Source organism: Cucurbita maxima, unplaced genomic scaffold, assembly GCF_002738345.1.
Source record: "Cucurbita maxima cultivar Rimu unplaced genomic scaffold, Cmax_1.0 Cma_Scf00001, whole genome shotgun sequence".
Taxonomy (NCBI): domain Eukaryota; kingdom Viridiplantae; phylum Streptophyta; class Magnoliopsida; order Cucurbitales; family Cucurbitaceae; genus Cucurbita; species Cucurbita maxima.
Genome location: NW_019272017.1, coordinates 5473738 through 5492907, shown reverse-complemented (window position 1 = coordinate 5492907; position 19170 = coordinate 5473738). Strand labels below are relative to the sequence as shown.

The 19170-nt window shown below is 37.0% G+C and overlaps 4 protein-coding genes across 6 annotated transcripts; 1 reads left to right on the top strand and 3 right to left on the bottom strand.

Annotated features, from left to right (window-relative positions):
* The first annotated feature begins 1052 nt into the window (after positions 1 to 1052).
* On the top strand, positions 1053 to 4596 carry LOC111482623. 2 transcript variants are annotated; one of them, XM_023128490.1, is made up of 7 exons: positions 1055 to 1453; positions 1556 to 1658; positions 1908 to 3068; positions 3163 to 3225; positions 3294 to 3514; positions 3657 to 3775; positions 4233 to 4596. In XM_023128490.1, exons 1-7 carry the CDS (start codon positions 1385 to 1387, stop codon positions 4339 to 4341), a joined length of 1845 nt encoding a protein of 614 aa, XP_022984258.1. In that variant the 5' UTR covers positions 1055 to 1384; the 3' UTR covers positions 4342 to 4596. The 2 variants fall into 2 exon arrangements, with proteins under 2 accessions (XP_022984269.1, XP_022984258.1); XM_023128501.1 differs by lacking the exon at positions 1556 to 1658 and having other exon boundaries at positions 1053 to 1453.
* A 450-nt stretch (positions 4597 to 5046) lies between these two features.
* On the bottom strand, positions 5047 to 8226 carry LOC111482631 (U-box domain-containing protein 62-like). Its single transcript, XM_023128515.1, has 8 exons — positions 7520 to 8226; positions 7142 to 7400; positions 6869 to 6950; positions 6183 to 6240; positions 5967 to 6055; positions 5738 to 5833; positions 5589 to 5659; positions 5047 to 5418 (listed from the first exon to the last, which is right to left on the bottom strand). The coding sequence occupies exons 1-8, from the start codon at positions 8043 to 8045 to the stop codon at positions 5295 to 5297; spliced, it is 1305 nt and encodes a 434-aa protein (XP_022984283.1). The 5' UTR covers positions 8046 to 8226; the 3' UTR covers positions 5047 to 5294.
* A 1388-nt stretch (positions 8227 to 9614) lies between these two features.
* On the bottom strand, positions 9615 to 13815 carry LOC111485953 (probable LRR receptor-like serine/threonine-protein kinase IRK). Its single transcript, XM_023132933.1, has 2 exons — positions 12149 to 13815; positions 9615 to 11379 (listed from the first exon to the last, which is right to left on the bottom strand). The coding sequence occupies exons 1-2, from the start codon at positions 13462 to 13464 to the stop codon at positions 9921 to 9923; spliced, it is 2775 nt and encodes a 924-aa protein (XP_022988701.1). The 5' UTR covers positions 13465 to 13815; the 3' UTR covers positions 9615 to 9920.
* A 1423-nt stretch (positions 13816 to 15238) lies between these two features.
* Positions 15239 to 18309, bottom strand: LOC111486330 (transmembrane protein 87A-like). 2 transcript variants are annotated; one of them, XR_002718848.1, is made up of 6 exons: positions 17936 to 18309; positions 16770 to 17703; positions 16592 to 16687; positions 16371 to 16510; positions 15478 to 15802; positions 15239 to 15403 (listed from the first exon to the last, which is right to left on the bottom strand). XR_002718848.1 is itself a non-coding variant. In XM_023133413.1 (5 exons), exons 1-5 carry the CDS (start codon positions 18196 to 18198, stop codon positions 15613 to 15615), a joined length of 1623 nt encoding a protein of 540 aa, XP_022989181.1. In that variant the 5' UTR covers positions 18199 to 18309; the 3' UTR covers positions 15241 to 15612. The 2 variants fall into 2 exon arrangements, 1 of the variants encoding a protein (XP_022989181.1); XM_023133413.1 differs by having other exon boundaries at positions 15241 to 15802.
* Between the last annotated feature and the right edge of the window lie 861 nt (positions 18310 to 19170).

Genomic DNA, 19170 nt, shown 5'->3' with positions numbered 1-19170 from the left:
TCTCGATCAGTTTGTGAAAATTAGAAATGTTTATTTGACTCGTAAAGGTAAGTGTCTATGGGACCCTCAAATCGGGCGAAATATTCCCCTTTATCTATACCCATAATCGATGGGATCCACCGAAGAAGATACTTCTCCTTCCCTTTTTTCGGAAGAAAAGGAGGATCCGGACAAAATCGATGAAACGGAAGAGATCCGAGTGAATGGAAAGGAAAAAACAAAGGATGAATTCCACTTTAAAAGGACACGCTATCAAAAGATAAAAAGACCTGTTTATGAAACTTCTTACCCTCCGGATGGAAATAAAGAAAATTACAAAATGCTGTTAGATTTAGATACAGACGAAAAAGATATGTTCTGGTTTGAAAAACCTCTTGTGACTATTCTTTTCGACTATAAACGATGGAATCGTCCACTTCGATATATAAAAAATAACAGATTAGAAAATGCTGTTAGAACTGAAATGGCACAATATTTTTTTTGACTCTTCTATTTACAATCTTTGGTTTTTTATCCACTTCTTTGTACCCTTGTAATCCTTCTCTTTTATTTTAATTTCCTCTTTTTTTTTTATATCAAATTAAATAAAATAGGAGAAACTCCTTAATTCTTCATCCATCTAAATAATAAATATAATAATTTTCAACACTCAAATTAGTCTATATAATCAAACTATTATTCCTCCGTTTTTATTTATAATTTCATATTTACTAAGAACGAAAATGGATATATAAATGGTTTTCGTCCATATAATAATGGTAATAAATTTTTAATTTTTACAAAAGTATGTTTATATACTAACAAAAAAAAAAATGTATTTTTAAATTTTTTTAAAAGTTTGATGAATCTTAACGAAGTTTTTGAATATATATTCTTAATTTAAAGAAAAAAAATTTAAGGAAACAATAGAAATGGACAAAAAATTTGAAACAAGTTAAGAACATTTTTAAAAACATATTTGGACTGCAGGAGGGGCAAAATACAATAATTGAGAAAGAAACAATTTGAAATATTGGAAAAAAAAATTGAATTGGATTGAAGATATTTTAGCAAATGTTTTTGGCGATGGTGCAGTGTTTTCAAAATCCATCCCGCTCTCTTCCCATCTCCAATTCAAATCTTCACGAACTTTCATTTTCCCTTTTCTTTTTTTGTTTTTAATTTCTAAATTTCAAACTCTCTAGATCTGCTGCACCTAAATAAACCCTAACCCACCACCTCTTCATTTAGATTCTCAAAAACTTCACACACTTGTAGATTGCGCGCCAATCCTTTCAACTCGCCCCAAAAGTTCGCTCTTTTTCTTCCTCTACTTCGAACAATCGTTGCCATTCTTTTGATTTTTGTACCCGATTCTCTTCCATTTCAACTGGGTTTCAAGCTTATGGATGATCGGTGCGATTCCAGAATCGATTCAGACCCCTTTTTGTCCTCGCCCGGATCGAGAACGAAGGTTGGTTCTGTTCTTAATTTACTTGTTCTACACTGTTGAACTGGATTCTTTTTGTTCTGGGATTTCGTTTATGCTTGATTGAATCGGTTTCCCCCATTTTAGAATTTAGGCGGGAAGAGAAGTAGCAGTAATTTTGAAGAACAGTGTGAGACTGATCTTAAGAGGATAAAATTGCGAGATTCTGGATCCATGTGTGGTTCTCAAGGTAGGGATTTGTGTTCTTGATGAAATCTTAGAATTCTGGTTAGGAAATGTTTGGTATTGTACACTGCCTAAATGATTTTTGCTGATTTTGTGATTTGCTTGGACTGGCTATGGAGCTGTCTCTTCGTTTTTCAGTGCCTTTTTGTTTTCTTGCTGGGAGTTCATTTTCAATGGCTTTTATAGCCTTTTGGATTGTTCTCTTCTTTTTCATGTGAACATTGTTTCTCTTATTCTAAAATTGGCGTGGCAGCGATGAGTGTTCGTCAGGAGAATTGTTCGAAAACGTATGAAGGTAGTGACGAATGTCAGATGGTTGAAGAAGAGGGGTTCCTAGCAGTTGATGTGCCTAAGAAATTGGATGTTAATGCTTCTTCACCCAAAATGGCCGAGGAGACTAACGTGTTCGTGGGAGCTGTTAGCCCTACCTTTAGACCACTGGATCTTAATACTGAAGTTTGTGTTGCTAAAAGTTCAGGTTCCGATAACATCGATTTGGTGGACATTTCTAGAAAACAACATGAGCTCAGGAGCAACAATGGCTCACGTGTAGCTGCAAGAGGCATTGATTTAGATCTCAATGTAGAAGATGTTTCTAGCTCTATAAACCTGGAAATCGTTCACCCTCTCAAGAACTGCAATAGGTTGAAGTCGCAGGATTCCTCCGAATGCGCTAGCTCTACGGGTCCATTGGGAGAGAAAGATCCACTAAGAATTTGGAAGGAGATGAAGCAAAATGGATTTCTTTCGGCTTCTCATGTAAGCATACCGGCACTAAAGCAATGTGGGAGGAGAAGCAAAAACGATGCTCATAAAAAAAAGATGGAAATTGCAAAAAGAGAGAAGAAGTTGGAGCTTGCTAAGAAAGAGCAGATCGATCGGTTCACCAAGATTGCTGCTCCAAGTGGTTTGCTTACTGAACTGAATCCCGGGATTATAAACCATGTAAGAAATAGAAAACAGGTCCATTCGATTATTGAGGCAATTGTAAGGTCTGAAAAACAAGAAAACGAACGCCTAGCTAATAAGCTTCTATCGGAAAAAAGACATGTCGCTAAGGCAGGAGCCAAAAGGGATCTTGAAAACACCAATGATCCAGAGGTAAATGTATTTGGCTCTTCTCAAGTATACGGCCCGTCAAATAATTTTTCTGCCAGTAGGCAAAAAAGAGTATGCTCCTTGACAAGATCATTGATAACGGAGCCTGAAGGTGTGGACCATGGACAAATTATGTTAGATCGAGCCATCGGCAAGAACTATACTTCACAATCGAATACTACAACGAATACTACAAAATACAAGGAAAATCTTGCACTTGAGCCGTCATCATCACATGCTGTGTCTGAGAATGCTTGTCCAGTGTCTAATGATGAAGAAGAAAATTTGACATGTATTTCATCTCTTTCTCTTAAAGGTCAGTAGCTCTTGTATTCCTTAATTGTCTCTTAACTGTTATGAAATATTTCCCGTTATATGTATGTGGTTACATGAATGTGATTGTTGTTCAGCTGCTACTGTTGCTTCTCAATGGTTGGATTTAATGCATCAGGACATCAAAGGGCGTCTTTCGGGTAACTTTCTTAGTCTTTTGTATTCTGTGTTTGGCTGTTGGGAATAAAACTGACATGTCTTTATCCAGCTCTACGACGGAGTAAAAAAAGGGTTCGAGCAGTTATTTCTACAGAATTGCCATTTCTAATATCTAAAGAATTTCCATCTAATGAAGAGAATGATCCATATGTTGCAAAGAATTTGCTCGAAGAAACTTCGGTTGTTTCCTCTGCTGATCTACATCAAGCAAGATGGACGAAACTGTTCGATCAGATGGATAAAGCTCTTGCTGAAGAAGAGAAACAATTAGTGAGTATACTGTAGGACATTGTACTGTTTGGTTGCTTTCATGTGCACGAGAATTCTATTTCAAACAAAATTTCCTTGGACAGTTAATCCAATCAATAGGCTGAATTTGGTATTTGCAATTGATTCTACCTTTGAACTTCAGGAAGGCTGGTTGAACCAAGTAAAAGAAATGCAGATGCATTGTGACCAGGGGCTTACTCATGCTCAGTCAAGCGCAGCTTTCGGCTCACCGCAACTGGGAGAAACCCAAAATGACTCGAGGTTAGACTCCAAGTTTAATTCCGGGTTATGTGCCTCATTACTTTTACATGTATAGTATTCTTTTGCAAATCTTCTTCATCTTACAATCTTAATTTCAACTTAGTTGCTATGATTTCAAAAGCTTCATTAGGGTGTCTGTCTATGGTTTGGTTAACACTTAACTGAGTGACTTGTGGCTGCATTAAAGAAAAAAGTGTCATGAATCTAATTGACATTGTTCTCGCTGCGCTCCACGAAGAGACGTCTAGTAAACTTTAATCAAAGCATAAGGGCTATAGCAACTAAATTGAAGTCAGAGTTAAAAGAATTACTCTCGAGGGTCCCTATCGTGTCGTTCATGATATCCCTGCATACTTATTAAGATATCCTTGTTACACGCACACACCAAGCCTGTTTGAGATGGTAATCAATAGACCAGAACTGTATGCAAATGTTTTTTTTTTTTTTTTTTTTGCAGAACAAAGAAAATGAATAACACAGAGAGAGCATTAGCTGTTGGGGCAGCTGCAGCTTCCATATATTCAACTTGCAACTTTCTCTTCTCAGAGAATGTATCCTGTTTCTGATTTTTTCTTCCTTTTTTTCTTTTTTTGGCTAAATTCTAGCTTTGTAAGCCTTGAATGTGCTGCTGCCTGCTGCTGTGGTATAGTGATTAGTTTTCTCTCTCTTTTTTTCTCTTGAATCCTTTGAAGGCTGTTCTGAGAAGGAAAAAGAAAGTGTACTCGTTGAGTTTTTATCTTAGAAATCAAGCATTAGTTTCACAGCCTTCAGAGACTACTGGTATTTTTTTGGATATATACACCCATCTCCTTTTCTCTGCACTTTCTAACTTCTTGGATGCAATCGCAAAGCAGTTGTATGGTATATTATTGAGGAATGTTGACACTCGGGTAAAAGAGATATATGAATGAACAAAATCATATCTAAATGAGAGCGATCTTTAGAATAAGATGACTAAGAAAGGTTAAAATAATTGGTTTATGAGGATGGTTTTCACTCTTAGAAGCGAGTAACATGACCATCGAATGTTGGGGCTATTAGATACTAAATTTGGATTTCAAATACTGATTCGAATTCTGGACATGAGTTGTTATATTTATTTTGTCATCGTGATCTATACTTCATTGCCTACCTCTTCAATTTCACATCTCTTTTGCTCTACCTATGGTTCGACAATTTTCTATTTTCTTGTTTCACAATCGGACAATTAACCCAATCAGATTCAAATTAATCTCCCAGAGATAGAAACATTCTAATCTAAAAACGCACTGTTACAATCCAAGCCTCCAAACAATGATACTCACTTCTCAAAATTTAGGTGAGCTCTTTACTTCAACACAACGCTACTCACGTCTCAAAACTCATTCTACCTCTCCTCAAGCTCAACCATGCAAAATGTATGTCATAACCATATTTACAGCAATCCCTTTGTGTGTATTTAAATCCAACATAATGAGCCTCTAAAAACTAGGCTCCTAATCCATCTCGAATTCAAGTTCCTATAATCTATATTGCGAGTCTAAAGCCAATTCGGTGCAACCTTCTTTGTTATCGTCTTGGATGCTGCATCATTCGGAACCCTTGCAAGCGATCGGTACTGCAACTTTACACTCTCTGCATTGTCTAGTGTTTTTACCACATACCTGTAGTGTAAGAAGATGCCATTTTGTAAACTAAGATCAGGTAGCATTTGCAGAAAACAAATTTCAATCTTATTTTCGTTGCCCCATTTACTCGTTTTGGAAAGATTTGAATTCATAGCCAAATTCTCATTTTGGAAACAAAATAAAATGAGGAACAAAAAATGACAAACCATCCATTCAAGCATTGTGCTGTAACGACAGCCTCACGTCCCACAAAACGCTGCGGCGTCCTCTTGTTCCCCTGATCCGTTAAGGCTGTGATATTAGTTTCAACATGTTATAATATAGGAACTAAATAAGAGTACAGTTTTATGCTCACCTTGATAATCACCCTATCTGTCACTGCAAAAGGAAACTGAACACCTCGACCTCGTGGAGTATCCATGAGAGTTGAATCACCATAACCACCTTTATCCTACGTATGCAAACACTGGAATGATTATTAAAAACTTGGAAGCAGTTGCAGTACGAGAATATTGTTTGTTCTGAAGCGAAAGGGCGACGAACATAAATCCACGAGTAGAACCTGCCAGGTACCAAGCAAATACCTGCTCAAACCTCTCCCTTCTCCTTTTCGGTGAGCGGTAAAATAACAGTTCTTCTTCCCGGTGGAATGCTTGGACTGCAGCTTGAAGAGCTGAAGATGAAAATATCACGACACGAAAACGAAGATCGTGAAAATGTTCATGAAAACGACGTTCAAAGAGAATATCAATATATTACTTCGCTATTCTGAGAGTGAGTGCGGAGAAATGTGTACTCACATAAGTTTTGAGCAATAGAATCTTCAGAAACTGACTGAGAACATGAGTAACAAGATTTCTGAAAAGACATCAGGAGAAATACAGAAACTATTTCAACCGAGGTCGACAAAATAATTGAATGATTAATATGAACAGAGCAGCCATATAGCAATGGAAATTAAGGTGCACAAGATGGGTATACATAAATACTTGCAACAGAAAGTGAGTATTCAGAATCCAAATCAAGAAAATGCATGACAAACTCACTAAGACTAAATTCTGGTTATCTAGCCAAATTACTGGAATTCCCACAGCTAAGAGACAGGTCGCCAAGTTTTACATCATGATACACTGAAAAATACAAGTTCATAAGTTCAGTGGTGACAAAACTCGAGTCCGATTATCGAAAACTGAAAAGCTATGAACTTATAGATGCCAACATTCGAGTTCAAGCCTGCTACATATAAGGCAGTAGACTCATTTTTATAGCAAAAATTGTTATCTTTTTTAATTTTGAAATTCCTGCAAACTTTGATATATCTTCATAAATCTCACGGCCTGAAAAGGGGCTCTCAAGATCAGGATTCTACCCACCTAACAGTTTCAATGCACCTCTTATGTTTGAACATGATGGAAAAAATTATAGCTAACATGATGAAAAGCAATTTAAACGGCATAGATGAGCAGTGTTCTTGCCAGTAACTCACTACTCTAAGAACATGTTGTATTCCACCACTCCCAAAGGAATGCCCACATGGCAATATCATTGCATCGTCCATGAGAACGCCCCTGATTCCAAGAAGAAGTAAATATATCACCAGAAACAATTGAGATGGATAAATAAGTGAAGAAAATATAAGAACATATCATATTTCCTTCATGAAAACACACTAGAATCAAACTGCAAGCATCAAGTTCATACTTCAACATGATTGACAGGCTGAACCAAATGAAACATAATTGAAACACTTAGAACTCACGTCACGGGGTCGGTGAGAATTGCTCTCAGAGACTCTTCAGGTTCGCTTGAAAGCGAAACATCCCTTCTCCCAAAACCACATCCATTTTCTATGGCTAAATCCTTCTGCCCAGAAGTAGATCCCTCAGTGCCTTGCAAATACTGGGAATAATAAGCATTTTCAGGTTCTGCTATTGTAACCGCATTTGGGTCGTTCCGAGTAGCTCCTGTGTTACAGCCTGAAGAGCCAACCAAGCCATCCTTGATCAACAGAGTTCCACCTAAAACCCATAAGAACAATTTATAGTAATTTTCAAAATGGGAGCAGATAATTCAAACAAACATTCTAAAATCATAGTTTCTATTTGGGGATTGAAAATTGGATGTATAAAGTTCTTACCAAACGATGAATGGTGCTTAAGCTTCCCATTCCCCAATTTGTTCGTCTCATTCTTCAAGCCATCACTACTCTGATCGCTTATGTCTTTGTTGGTGTTGTTAGGGTTAGCAGTTTTAGTGCACTTATTGACATCATCCAAAGAAGCAAGCCCCTCAACAACAACATCATCATCATCACCATCATCGACTTCATCTTCACCATCATCGACTTCATCTTCACCATCGTCATCTTCATCGTCATCATCTTCCTCATCCGACCCTTTGCCACTACCAGTTCTTGCACTCTTATTACCATTCCAATTCCGGCTATGACCGAACACACTCCGGCGAAAATCTTCGACCTGGTGAGCAAAAAATCGGTCGCGGTCGACAGGTAAGAGTTTGTCGTCCATGAAACCGCAGAGCTCGCGGGTTTTGGGAGCTGGGTCGGCGACGCGGCGCTGCGACGTGGTGGCGCAATTGAAGGGCATGGCATCCTCTTGGAAGACGAGGTGGGAGTTGAGCCCATTCATGTCTTCGGAGGACATCTTGTTGGGAGAAAGGGGTCGGAATGGAATTTGAAATTGTATGTTATGGCGAATCGGGCATGGTGGGTTTTCAGGGACAGACGGAAGCTGGGAATTGGTGAAAATGGAAAAGGGGAATTGGAGAATTTCAGAGGCTGAATTTCTGGTTTTGGTCAGATCACACTGTGTTCTTCGGAACAATGGAGACAAATTTTATGAATTATAATTTTGTATTTACTTTTTAAAATTCACGCAAAATTTAATAATTTAATTAGATTTTTTTTAATTCAAGATTAAATTTATAATTTGACAGTTAATTGAATTTTTAAAATTTATAAGCCCTAAATTAAGATTAAACAGATTTTAAGTCCTTTACCTCAAATTTATAATTTAACCAAAAAAAATTTAAATTACAAATCTTTAATTAATTTGAATGGAGAAATCATTATTTTAAAAAATTGAAAAGTGGATTTGGGCTTTGACTCAATCTCAGACTCATTTAATCTTGGACCCATTTTTGTATGACCCAATCTGACCGAACTAGGCTTAATACGTGGCACAACTGATATTAAACACGTGTCGATTAATAATTGGTTGTAACTTTAATAATCTTAAATTTTATCTAATAAAACAAAAAACGAATTCCTATTCACTAACTGCAATTGATTTAGTATTTGATTGCAAATTACTTACTTTTATTGCTACTGAGTGTACAGTTTCATAATTTTAGAATTTGAGATCAAATTCTGTTTCTTTCAAGCTCCCACAAAAATTAAAAAAAAAAAAAAAATGATATGAACTCTCGAACATAACTATAGGTCTTTCAAGAGTCCTAGCACAAATGATCATCTCTCAATTTTCACGTGTTGTTGCATGGTCGGAAGGAGAAGTGTTATAAGATTTGAATGGAAGTCCCGAGATCAAAAAAAATACCAACGACGAAAGCACTCTACCTAGACTGATACTAACAATGAAAGACGAAAACTAGGACAAAGTGATAAAGACTTCTGATTAAGTAGGCTCAACTATCCCGTATCCCGGGCATATAAACAACAAGAGGTTTGCATATAACAAATTGTCTCAAAACAAAATAGTATTTAAAATGTATGGTGAAATAATATGTAAACATCTCTCAATCAAAGAATTCCACAAAGGGCCATGTGGTTGATAATTGAATTAATTATATTCAAATGCCTAATGGCTACCTAATATTCTAACCTTTGAATTTACCCAAGAAAATGGCAACAATATGTTATTATAAGCTTAATTCAGCCCTCAAAAAATGATTTCTTTTTTTTTTTTTTTTTGCATTATTTTAAATTTCACTCACCAGTTTGGATTCATTCTCTTTGTTTGAGAATCTTTTCTCTGTACTCTCAGGAACTTCTCCATTCTACTTTTTTTCCTTTTCCTTTGCTGCAAACCCACAATTTTGACAAATGGGGACAAGTCAAAACCCTGTCCTTTACCCAACAGAAACCTGCCAAGAACAGCAAGAACAGCAAGAACAGCAAGAACAGCAACAGCTTTCAAACAAAACGAAAAAAAGAAAAAAGAAAAAAGTACCTCAGAGAGAGAGAGAGAGTTTAAAATTAAGAGAATCTGCTGAAGTTGCCGCCTCTGCTTTTATCACACAAAACTGCAGATCATAGTTAGGCCCAGAGGGAATGGAAGAAATAGAACTAAATAGGAAGCAGCTTGGTGGAAGTGAATCCAGTGACTTCTAATTTTAAAAAATAAACTAAAGAAGTACAGTAAGCCAAAATCAAGGCTGGCTTCATTTGATATAACAGTTTTGAGTTCCATTGGCATCATCAGATAAGCACACTGAATTCCTGTTCACCATACGGTCGGAGTGTGTCTCGGGTTAATCTGCAGCTGTGTTCTTGACTGAGTTTATCCCAACTCCTCTTGTAATTCAGATGGGCATTTGATCATCTCCAATATTTTGACCATTTCTCTCATGTCCGGCCGGTTTGATGGCACATGGGAGGTGCATATCAAGCCTAATTTTAACACGGGAATGGCCTCTTCGACAGGGAAATTCCCCCTCAGCTTGCTGTCGATGCATTCTTCGACGTTTCCTTCTTCCACTGCTACTCTGACCATGTCGCAGAGGACTGCAACGTCGTCTTCCATGTACTCGACAGGTCTCTTCCCTGTAACCACCTCTAGAATCAATATTCCAAAGCCATAAACATCGCATTTTTCGGTTATCTTTACTGTCCTGCAAGCAAACTCTGGTGCCATGTAACCAAGTGCGCTTTGGATCTTGCTACTTAAAACATAACGGTCTAGCATTGGCAGCAATCTAGCTAGACCATAATCTCCAACCTTCGGTTGACCATTACAATCAATAAGAACGTTGCTGGATTTTATGTTATAGTGGATTGTGTTTGATTGATGCAAGTGAGCCAAACCTTTCGCTGTCCCAAGAATTATGTCGAATCTCTCGTTCCATCGCAGGACATAGTCATCTGATGCTTCGTGGAGCAACCCATACAAGCTACCTCCAGAGACGAATTCGTATATAAGGAGCTGTAGCGAGGGAGTCCAATAATAACCTTCAAGTGCCACTAGATTTTGGTGCCTGACAATCCCAAACTTCCTAACTTCCCTCTCGAAATCCTCTTGCGACTTAACAAGGCTAGAAACAGTAAGCTTCTTGATTGCAACCGAGTGTCCATCCCGCAGAACAGTACGATAAACTGCTCCAAATCCACCACGCCCAAGCTCACAATCCTTGTTCAGCAGGGCATGTGCACCTGTGCTAAAGTCGAGCTCTCCTGATAACACCACAAGCTTTCCAGAATTTGCATCAGGACTGGAGGAATGACTGAAATCATCCCCAACAGATAATGCAAGTGCAGCTGCAGATGAAGAAGACGTGGGTGATTGAACTCGAAAGTTGAGAATGGTGATCGATATTACACCAATGATGATGAAAGCAGCGGCACCAATGGCAATCAGCACAGAAATGCTGAGGATATTTCTATTTCTTCTGTGATTATTACTTGGAGGCAGAGAGCTGGAAATGGAATCTGAAGTGGAGTTGGGATTAAGAACAATAGGTTTTGGAAGAACGGAAGGGCAAGACTTGTTAACAACAGAGCCACAAAGGGATGGATTGCTAGCAACGGATGAAGGGGAGATGGTGTTAAAGAATCCACCAGTAGGCAGCTCACTGTTGAAGTCGTTGTGAGAAATATTGAACATATGAAGGTTTGGAAGATTAGACAACTGCTTTGGAAGGGTTCCATTGAGGTTGTTAAAGGATAAGTCGACATTTTGTAGATAAGAGAGTTTGGCTAATGCTGCTGGTATCGGGCCAGTTAAGTTATTGTGTGACATGAACCTGCCAAGTTTGACAAGGATAAATCTATCAGACATATTAGTTAAATTTAGATCATATTAAACGCTAAGCAGTCTCCAGATTCTAACCAGCCTTTCAAGTACTAGAAACAAGAAGAAAGGGACTAACTAAAGTCATAAGACTCACTACAACCCAATCCAAGAAAGAGATAACAGTTTCAATGCTTCTCAAACAAGTAGATATATCCAACAACAAATGCCGGGGAGAGGTTGGTTTTTAAAACGTGTCTGCTAGGGAGAGATTTCCACACAATGTTTCGTTCTCCTCCCTAACCAACGTGAGATCTCACAATCTATCCCCTTAAGGATCTAGCGTCCTCACTGGTGGGACCCCCCAATCCACCCCATTCGGGTTCCAGCGTTTTTGCTGGCACACCATCTCATGTCCATCCCCTTCGGGACTCAGCCTCCTCGCAGACACATCGCCCAATGTCTGGCTCTGATACTATTTGTAATGGCCTAAGCCCACCGCTAGCAGATATTGTCCTCTTTGGATTTTTCTTTTCGAGCTTCCCCTCAAAATTTTTAAAACATGTCTGCTAAGAAGAGGTTTCTACACCCTTATAAAAAATGATTCATTCTCCTCCCAACCAATGTGAGATCTCACAATTTCTAAATCATACAAGTAAGTTTGAATCTCGATAGTTACAAGAAACTAGTTTTAGCTGAAAACGGTTTATAAATGCTAGAAAATACAAATGTACATTCAACCAATCAAACAGTAGACAAGTAAAGAAGAAAAGGAAGCTTACAGATTTGTAAGGGAAGAACAGTGACCAATTGAAGAGGGAATTTCACCCTCTAGAAAATTCCCATCCAGCTTCAGCTCAATTAGGGACACAGCTCCTCCAATTGCATCAGGAATGGTTACGTTCAGACGATTCGAGCTCAAATCAAGAATGCTCAAAGATTTCAGATCTCCAATAGTTTCTGGGATAGGACCAACAAAAGAATTCCCGGACAGGTTTAGAAACTGCAGCTTGGCTAAACTTCCAGTTGCCGGAAGATTACCCGTGATCAAATTATGACTGAAATCTATTGCCAAAAGGCTTTGGCATTTCATCACAGACTCCGGAAAGCTATCAGTAAAACCATTTGAAGAGAGATTCAATACTTTTAGATATTGCAGATTTTCCATTGTAGAAGGAATACGGCCAGTAAAATTGTTCCCAGAAAAGTCCAGAGTTTCAAGGCTTTTCATTCCTCCTATCCACTCTGGAACATCTCCTTCAAACAAATTCCTGCTTAAGATAAGATTACCACACAAAACAAGTTTCTGCATTGTCTGAGGAAGATTCCCAGAGAAAGAATTCCCACTAAGATCAATGGATCTCAGAAGCAAACAGTTCCCAATACCATCAGGAATCTGTCCAGAAAATCGATTCCTGCTCAAGTTAAGAGTCCGCAGATTATACAAATTCTCAATTACATTAGGAATTTCACCCACCAGAGCATTATCAGACAAGTCCAAAGATCGAAGCCCACTAAAAGACCAAATTCCAGAAGGCAAAGAACCCGAAAACTGATTCGACGACAAGTTAACTGCAATAAGACTCCCACACAAGCTCAAACTATCAGGAATTTTCCCAAAAAATTTGTTGTTAGCCAAAGAGATGACTCTCAGAGACCCACATTGACTAAAAACGTCCGGAACAATACCGGAGAAATTATTCCCACTCAAATCAATCACCTGAAGATTGCCGACCCGAGAGAAATTGGGATTTATATTTCCACTAAGATTGTTCTTCGCCAGCGACAATCTCTGTAGAAACTCCAACTGGAAAAGTCCGCGGCCGAGTCGACCCGAGAGAGAGAATCCATCGAGGTTGAGTTCGACGACCCGATTGGATCCGGGACTGCATTTGACGCCAGTCCAGTTGCAGGGATTATCGTCATCTTCGTTCCACGTTGCGAGCTTCAGCTTCGGATCTTGAACATCGGCTTTAAACACTATCAGGCCCAAAACGTCGTCGTTTAAGGGTAGGTTTACGCATCTAGCACAGAGTGGAGCCAAAACGAACAGGACGAAGAGCTCAATAAGCCGTTTCATCTTCAGCAAACCTCGCATTGTCCGCTAACTTCGAAGACAATACCAACACAACATAGCCATAGCAAGAAGACACTAGTACAGTGCTACTGAACTCAAAACCACAATCAAAGAGACCTCGGACAAATTTCTCGTATAAATGACTCAAAATGGCTCAGACTAAGAACAAAAATATGGAAACTAAGCTAGAGGTAGAAAACGAAAAGGCTCTTAAGAATGTCTAGAAATGGAAGAGAATCCGAAATCCTACGGAGCAGCAAGAGCCAGAAAAGTAGCACATTCAAACAAAAAACGGCCGGAGTTTACACAGATTGTTGAAGAGAAAAGGCAGAGCACCGTTAAAGTGAGTTGCAGGGCGAAGATTACTCAGACAAAAAATTACAAATTTTTCCATTAAATTTGAGCCAATTTTCGTATCTGTATCAAATTTAATTGATGTATATCTTAAAATTTATTTAAAATTACTCGAGACTATTTTTAAAATTTAGGAAGAAAATATATATAAAAAAAAAAAAAACACTCTTTTTTTTATTTAAAAAAACCGACAACGATATTAATTTAAACAAAAATCAGGAAAATAAATTTTAGAGAGAGAAAGTAGGTAATGAAATTGAAGGTTAGTTGAGTGAATTAAAAGAGGAGAGAGAGAGGGGCGCATCTGCAAATACTGAAAACTGATGGTGATTTATGAAAAAGCTTTATTATTATTATTATTATTTTTGAAATTGAAGCTTTATTTATTTATTTATTTATTTATTTAAAAGTATATTTCTTACCTTCCATTAAAGCACAAAGGGGTGGGGCCCACCTTTCCCCTTGATTCCCTCCAATTTAATGCAAAGCCCCTAATGAATTTGACCTTCTTTTTCTTGGAACCCTTCGCCTCTCTCTCATCCCTATCCTAGAGAGAGAAAATATGATTTAGTAGTTTATGTTTTAATTTTATTTTAGTCAAATTTCATAACTTGTCTTTATTATAGTGTATTAAAAAATATTAAATATATATTTTTATATTATTGTTGGGATTATGAGCTGGCATTTTTTTTTTTTTTTTATCAATATGTCAATTTGGACATATTTGAATGCTCGAGAAATTAGTATTTGTCATAGATGGAAAGTTATTAGGGTTTCGGTTAAATTTTTAAAAATAATAATGATAAGAAACGACTCAAAAAACTCATATCGTATGAGGTATCATATCTAATTATGTTTGGTCAATAACTCCAGTCACTTAGTAGTCAATTAACTCTCTAATTGGATTTGTCAATTTTATGATGGTGCATGTAACAGCCCAAGTCTACTGCTATTAGATATTTGTCTTCTTCGGATTTTTCCTTTCGAGTTTTCTCCTCAATGTTTTTAAAACAAGTTTTCACACGCTTATAAAAAATGTTTTGTTCTCCTCCTCAACCTCAACCAATGTGGCATCCTTAAAGAATGTTTCGTTCTCCTCCTCAACCAATACAACATTGTGAAATTCCACATTATTTATAAGGGCGTAGAAACCTCTCCCTAACAAACACATTTTAAAAACTTTAAGAGAAAGTCTAAAAATGACAATATATGCTAACAGTGAACTTGAACTATTATAGTACATTGTATATACCAGACTCGGTGGGCTATACTCCAACCCTATTATAGTACATGTATATACTCCAACCGATGAGAAGTGACACCTAATGGTAGAGTTGAGCTACTCCTAAATAAGAGGTCATTATTTCAGCGTAAATAAAGGTCAAACTATCAACTTTTGAGATAATGGAAGGGTTGAATTAACCAAATATCTACCATTACAAGAGCACAAACTTAAAAGTCTATACTTGTATATCATTGTAGAGTATGAGAGCAGGAAATTACAATATTTGTTTACATTTCACAAACAGTAACTGAAGAAGATCATCAACTTTCAGACCAACCAGCTTCTTTCATCTTCCATTTCCATTCTATCAAGGCTTTGAAGCTACAAAATGTATAATATTTTCAAGGATTTGCTCAAGTCACCAATGGAAGTTAGTTAATGTGAGAGTTTTAAACCTTCATTTTCTTCATCACTACCCTCCATGGTGGATGTAATTGTACAACTTTGAAGCATAGTAACTGAGACATTCAGCTCCCATTTTAAGCAGCTTAGTAAGAGAAATGAAACAAAATGTACAGAGAGAGAGAGCATCACAATCTTTTATCTTCCTCAAGATCTCCTCCATGTCCAAACACAGGCAGATCTGCAATAGTAGATGGTCCCTTTCTTTCCTTCCTTTCAAGCTTGTTGGATAAATCTGGAGCTATCTTAATTCCGGCTCCAGTGAGAGCCACGACGTCCTCGTCGACATCATCCCCAGTGTCCTCCGAGTATGCGAATCTATGAAGCCCAGTTAGACACTAGCTAATTTCATTTGATAAACACTTGGGTTTCTTAAAAAAAGAATGTTTGTTAAATATCTGGTTTTTACGTCTCTTTTAAAGCAATCAAGAACAAGTAATTCAGCTGTAGTTTATGGGAGTGAGTAGGTAGTTCTGTGCGGGAGAGAATGTATTGTAACAGCCCAAGCCCAAACCCACCCCTAGCAGATATTGTCTTCTTCGGACTTTCCCTTCCGGGCTTCCCTTAAAGTTTTAAAATGCGTTACTAGAGAGAGGTTTCCACATCCTTATAAGAAATGTTTCGTTCCTCTCTCCAACTGACATGGGATCTCACATGTATAAAGAAAGATTAAGGAGATAGAAGATAGTGAAAGCTATCCAAGTGCATAAAAAGGTAGTGAAGCAAAAAACTGATATAACTAAACATGTTGATCAAAATCCTTTTGAACTAGAAGAAAAAATTCTTGATAAGACCCTTTTGAACCGAGATCCGGTTGGCAAAACCGCGTTGATCTAGAAGTAGATTCAAGTAAATTCCCAAAAGGAGGCAGGGGATTGATGATTACCTGGTTACAGGATTATGAGAAGGAGCCCAAAGAACACATATAATCACCAAGAGAACAAAAGAATGCAAAATCCAGAAGGCTGGAATAATCCAAGCTCTACGCCACAGCTCGCTTAACGGATCGGTCGCATTGAAATAAAACTACAGAAACAAGAATCAGTAATTCTAACCATTGGACTTATCTTTACAATTTGTCCTAGCAGTAGAGAAAAACGAAGTCACCTCATATCCAATCCAAGCTATAGAGAGCAACACCGAAACCGCAAGGCAGTTGGTAAACTTCCGATAAAGCTCGAGTTTGGCCAAGCTTTTTCTAACCTATAAAGCATACATACAGAACAGAGAACTGAATAAGATCATCCTCCCAGCAGAAAAAAAGGCTCAAACAATGTAAATTTACCTGAAGCTTCTCCAGGGTTTTTGATAGAGAGGAAAAGATCCAAAGGATAAAGCAAGCATCCAATACAGCAACTGGCAACACCAGAAAGAACCTTGTTTTTCCCGATAAGTCATTAACATTTCCCAAATGCTCAACAACCTCAAGTGCTTCAGAAGCCAAGAAGTATGCAACACCCAGAAGGATAACTCTCGTGGTTATACCGCCGAGGATCGGTCTCACGACTCCATATTCCATTGAAACAACTAAAAGAAGCAGCCTAGAAACAGTCTTCTTAATAGCACTGAACGTAACTGCCAAAAGGGTTATTCCCATCGGTCGACTTCCAGAGGAATTAAAATTTGAATACTCAAAATACCAAAGGGCCATTTCACACATTCCTAAACCTATCACACAAGTGATATGGTATTGCAATTGCATTACATCTTTCCAATATCTTACAAACCAGAGAAACCAGACAAGACCAAGAATAAGGTAAGACAAAGACATAAAGCCAAAGAATGTTACCATTGGAGCCATCTTTCCTGGTAAATAACCATCTGGGTTTCTCCAAACTGTTCTTCCACTGATCAATGTACCTTGGAGTTGTGGATCACAAAACATAAAATACAGATAATACATTCCAGTTTTGTTGAGTTCAATTGTAATAGGCTCCATATTAGCTTCTTCACTTATCCCTTCAAAGAAAGTTTGAATTCTCCTTGGTCTATTAGGGTCATATGAATCCTGCTTAATAATAACCTCTCCTAACTTGCAAGATCCATTATTAGCAAGCTTCTGGGTGCAGCATATGAGATCAGAATTCAGAAATGCCCCTCCAATTTTTTTCCTGTCTTTGACTTCCACAATAATAGCTTCAATTAACCCAGTTTTTTGCTGCATCTCATTCTTTTGTTCTGCAGATTTTTTGGTTCGTCTAAATGTAATCGATTCAAACCTACATTACCCACAAACAAGAACTAATCTAAATTCTTTGGTACACCTCCATCACATGCAGAAACACACATGAACTGGAAACTTAAAACGATCGATTTCAACCAATCATCAAACAACATTTTGAGGAAATAAACCAACCCTAATGCGGCAAACTTGATCAAATGAAAGAACAGTAGCGAAAATCGGGAAACAAAAAAGAATGACTCGAGATATACAAGGTTCGATTAATTTACCTGATGAAGGTCATTCCATGGAGTGATTGGTCTGCATAATCGGTGAAATTGGAGGAAGGAGGGTGGAAATTAGAAGCATAAAGACCTTCACTACCGCCATGGAAGAAGAAGGAATTGGAACGATGGATGAAGGATTCGTTTTGGTATTGATGAATGGAAGCAGCCAGTTGAGAAATTGAAGAAGAGCTCAGAAAGGAAAGCGCAAGGATGATCCGAATGTAGCCATTGGAGAAAGCAATCAAATCCAAAAGCTCCCTCGTCATTGTTCTGTGATACTCGTCTCGTTCTTCGGAAGAACAACCATAGAAAATACTTCTCTTTCTATGCTCAAATGTTAACACATTCAGGATTATTCTAAACCTTATTCCAATCTTCCCCAAATTACAAGTTTCGTCCAATTTGACCTTATTTTTATTTTTATTTTATCTATTTTTATTTAAAGTATATGATAATTCCAATAATTATCAACTACGTGTCTATTAAATTTATGAATTTTATAAAATAAAAAAATTAAAGACTAAATTCAAAAACTAAATTTATAATTTAATTGATTTAAATTTTAAGAATATATCAATATATAATATTTTCTATTTCATAAAAAATATTTAAATTAATAATTAAGTTTTATTTTCAGACTAATTTATTGTTATTAATATTTATATTCATATATGAATTTTCTTTTTAATATATAACGTATATTCAATAAAGGAATCTACAAATATATCAACGTTCTTATGGATATTTCAATCCTCGATAGTTTGACGGCAATAAAGATATTGTGTTCTTAGTCTAATATTAAATTTTAGTCAAAGTATAGACATTTTTGTATGCTGATGAATTTCTAACTCTGTCATTATAAGTTCATCGATATTTCCTTTGTATAATTTTTTTTTTTTGACAAAATATAAAAACCACAACAAACAACAGGTGGCTGTTTTTTTTTTTTTTTTTTTTACCATTTTGGACCAAGAGTGGTGGCTACGCCATCCTTAACCATTCTCGAGCTCATGCAAAAAGACCATTGATCCATCTTAATCAGTCATTCTCAATTAGTTGAACCGTCACTCGTATTCTTCCTCATGCACACGTTACTTGCATTCCATTCGAGTTTCTTTTGATCACGTAATTATTTAAAGAATAATATAAATAAATAAATAAATAAATAAATAAATAAATATATATATATATATATATATATATATATATATATATATATATATATATATATATATATA

Excerpts from the sequence above, each read along its gene's own strand:
- LOC111485953 (XM_023132933.1), bottom strand. The coding sequence starts at position 13,464 with ATGCGAGGTTTGCTGAAGATGAAACGGCTTATTGAGCTCTTCGTCCTG. Across the intron at positions 11,380-12,148 it reads TGTTCTTCCCTTACAAATCT|GTTCATGTCACACAATAACT; the intron begins GTAAGCTTCCTT and ends CAAACTTGGCAG.
- LOC111482623 (XM_023128490.1), top strand. The coding sequence starts at position 1,385 with ATGGATGATCGGTGCGATTCCAGAATCGATTCAGACCCCTTTTTGTCC. Across the intron at positions 1,659-1,907 it reads ATCCATGTGTGGTTCTCAAG|CGATGAGTGTTCGTCAGGAG; the intron begins GTAGGGATTTGT and ends TTGGCGTGGCAG. Across the intron at positions 3,515-3,656 it reads CTGAAGAAGAGAAACAATTA|GAAGGCTGGTTGAACCAAGT; the intron begins GTGAGTATACTG and ends TTTGAACTTCAG.
- LOC111482631 (XM_023128515.1), bottom strand. The coding sequence starts at position 8,045 with ATGTCCTCCGAAGACATGAATGGGCTCAACTCCCACCTCGTCTTCCAA. Across the intron at positions 6,951-7,141 it reads ATTCTCACCGACCCCGTGAC|GGGCGTTCTCATGGACGATG; the intron begins GTGAGTTCTAAG and ends TCTTGGAATCAG. Across the intron at positions 5,660-5,737 it reads CAGATAGGGTGATTATCAAG|GGGAACAAGAGGACGCCGCA; the intron begins GTGAGCATAAAA and ends TTAACGGATCAG.
- LOC111486330 (XM_023133413.1), bottom strand. The coding sequence starts at position 18,198 with ATGACGAGGGAGCTTTTGGATTTGATTGCTTTCTCCAATGGCTACATT. Across the intron at positions 17,704-17,935 it reads CATGGAATGACCTTCATCAG|GTTTGAATCGATTACATTTA; the intron begins GTAAATTAATCG and ends TGGGTAATGTAG. Across the intron at positions 16,511-16,591 it reads TAGCTTGGATTGGATATGAG|TTTTATTTCAATGCGACCGA; the intron begins GTGACTTCGTTT and ends TTGTTTCTGTAG.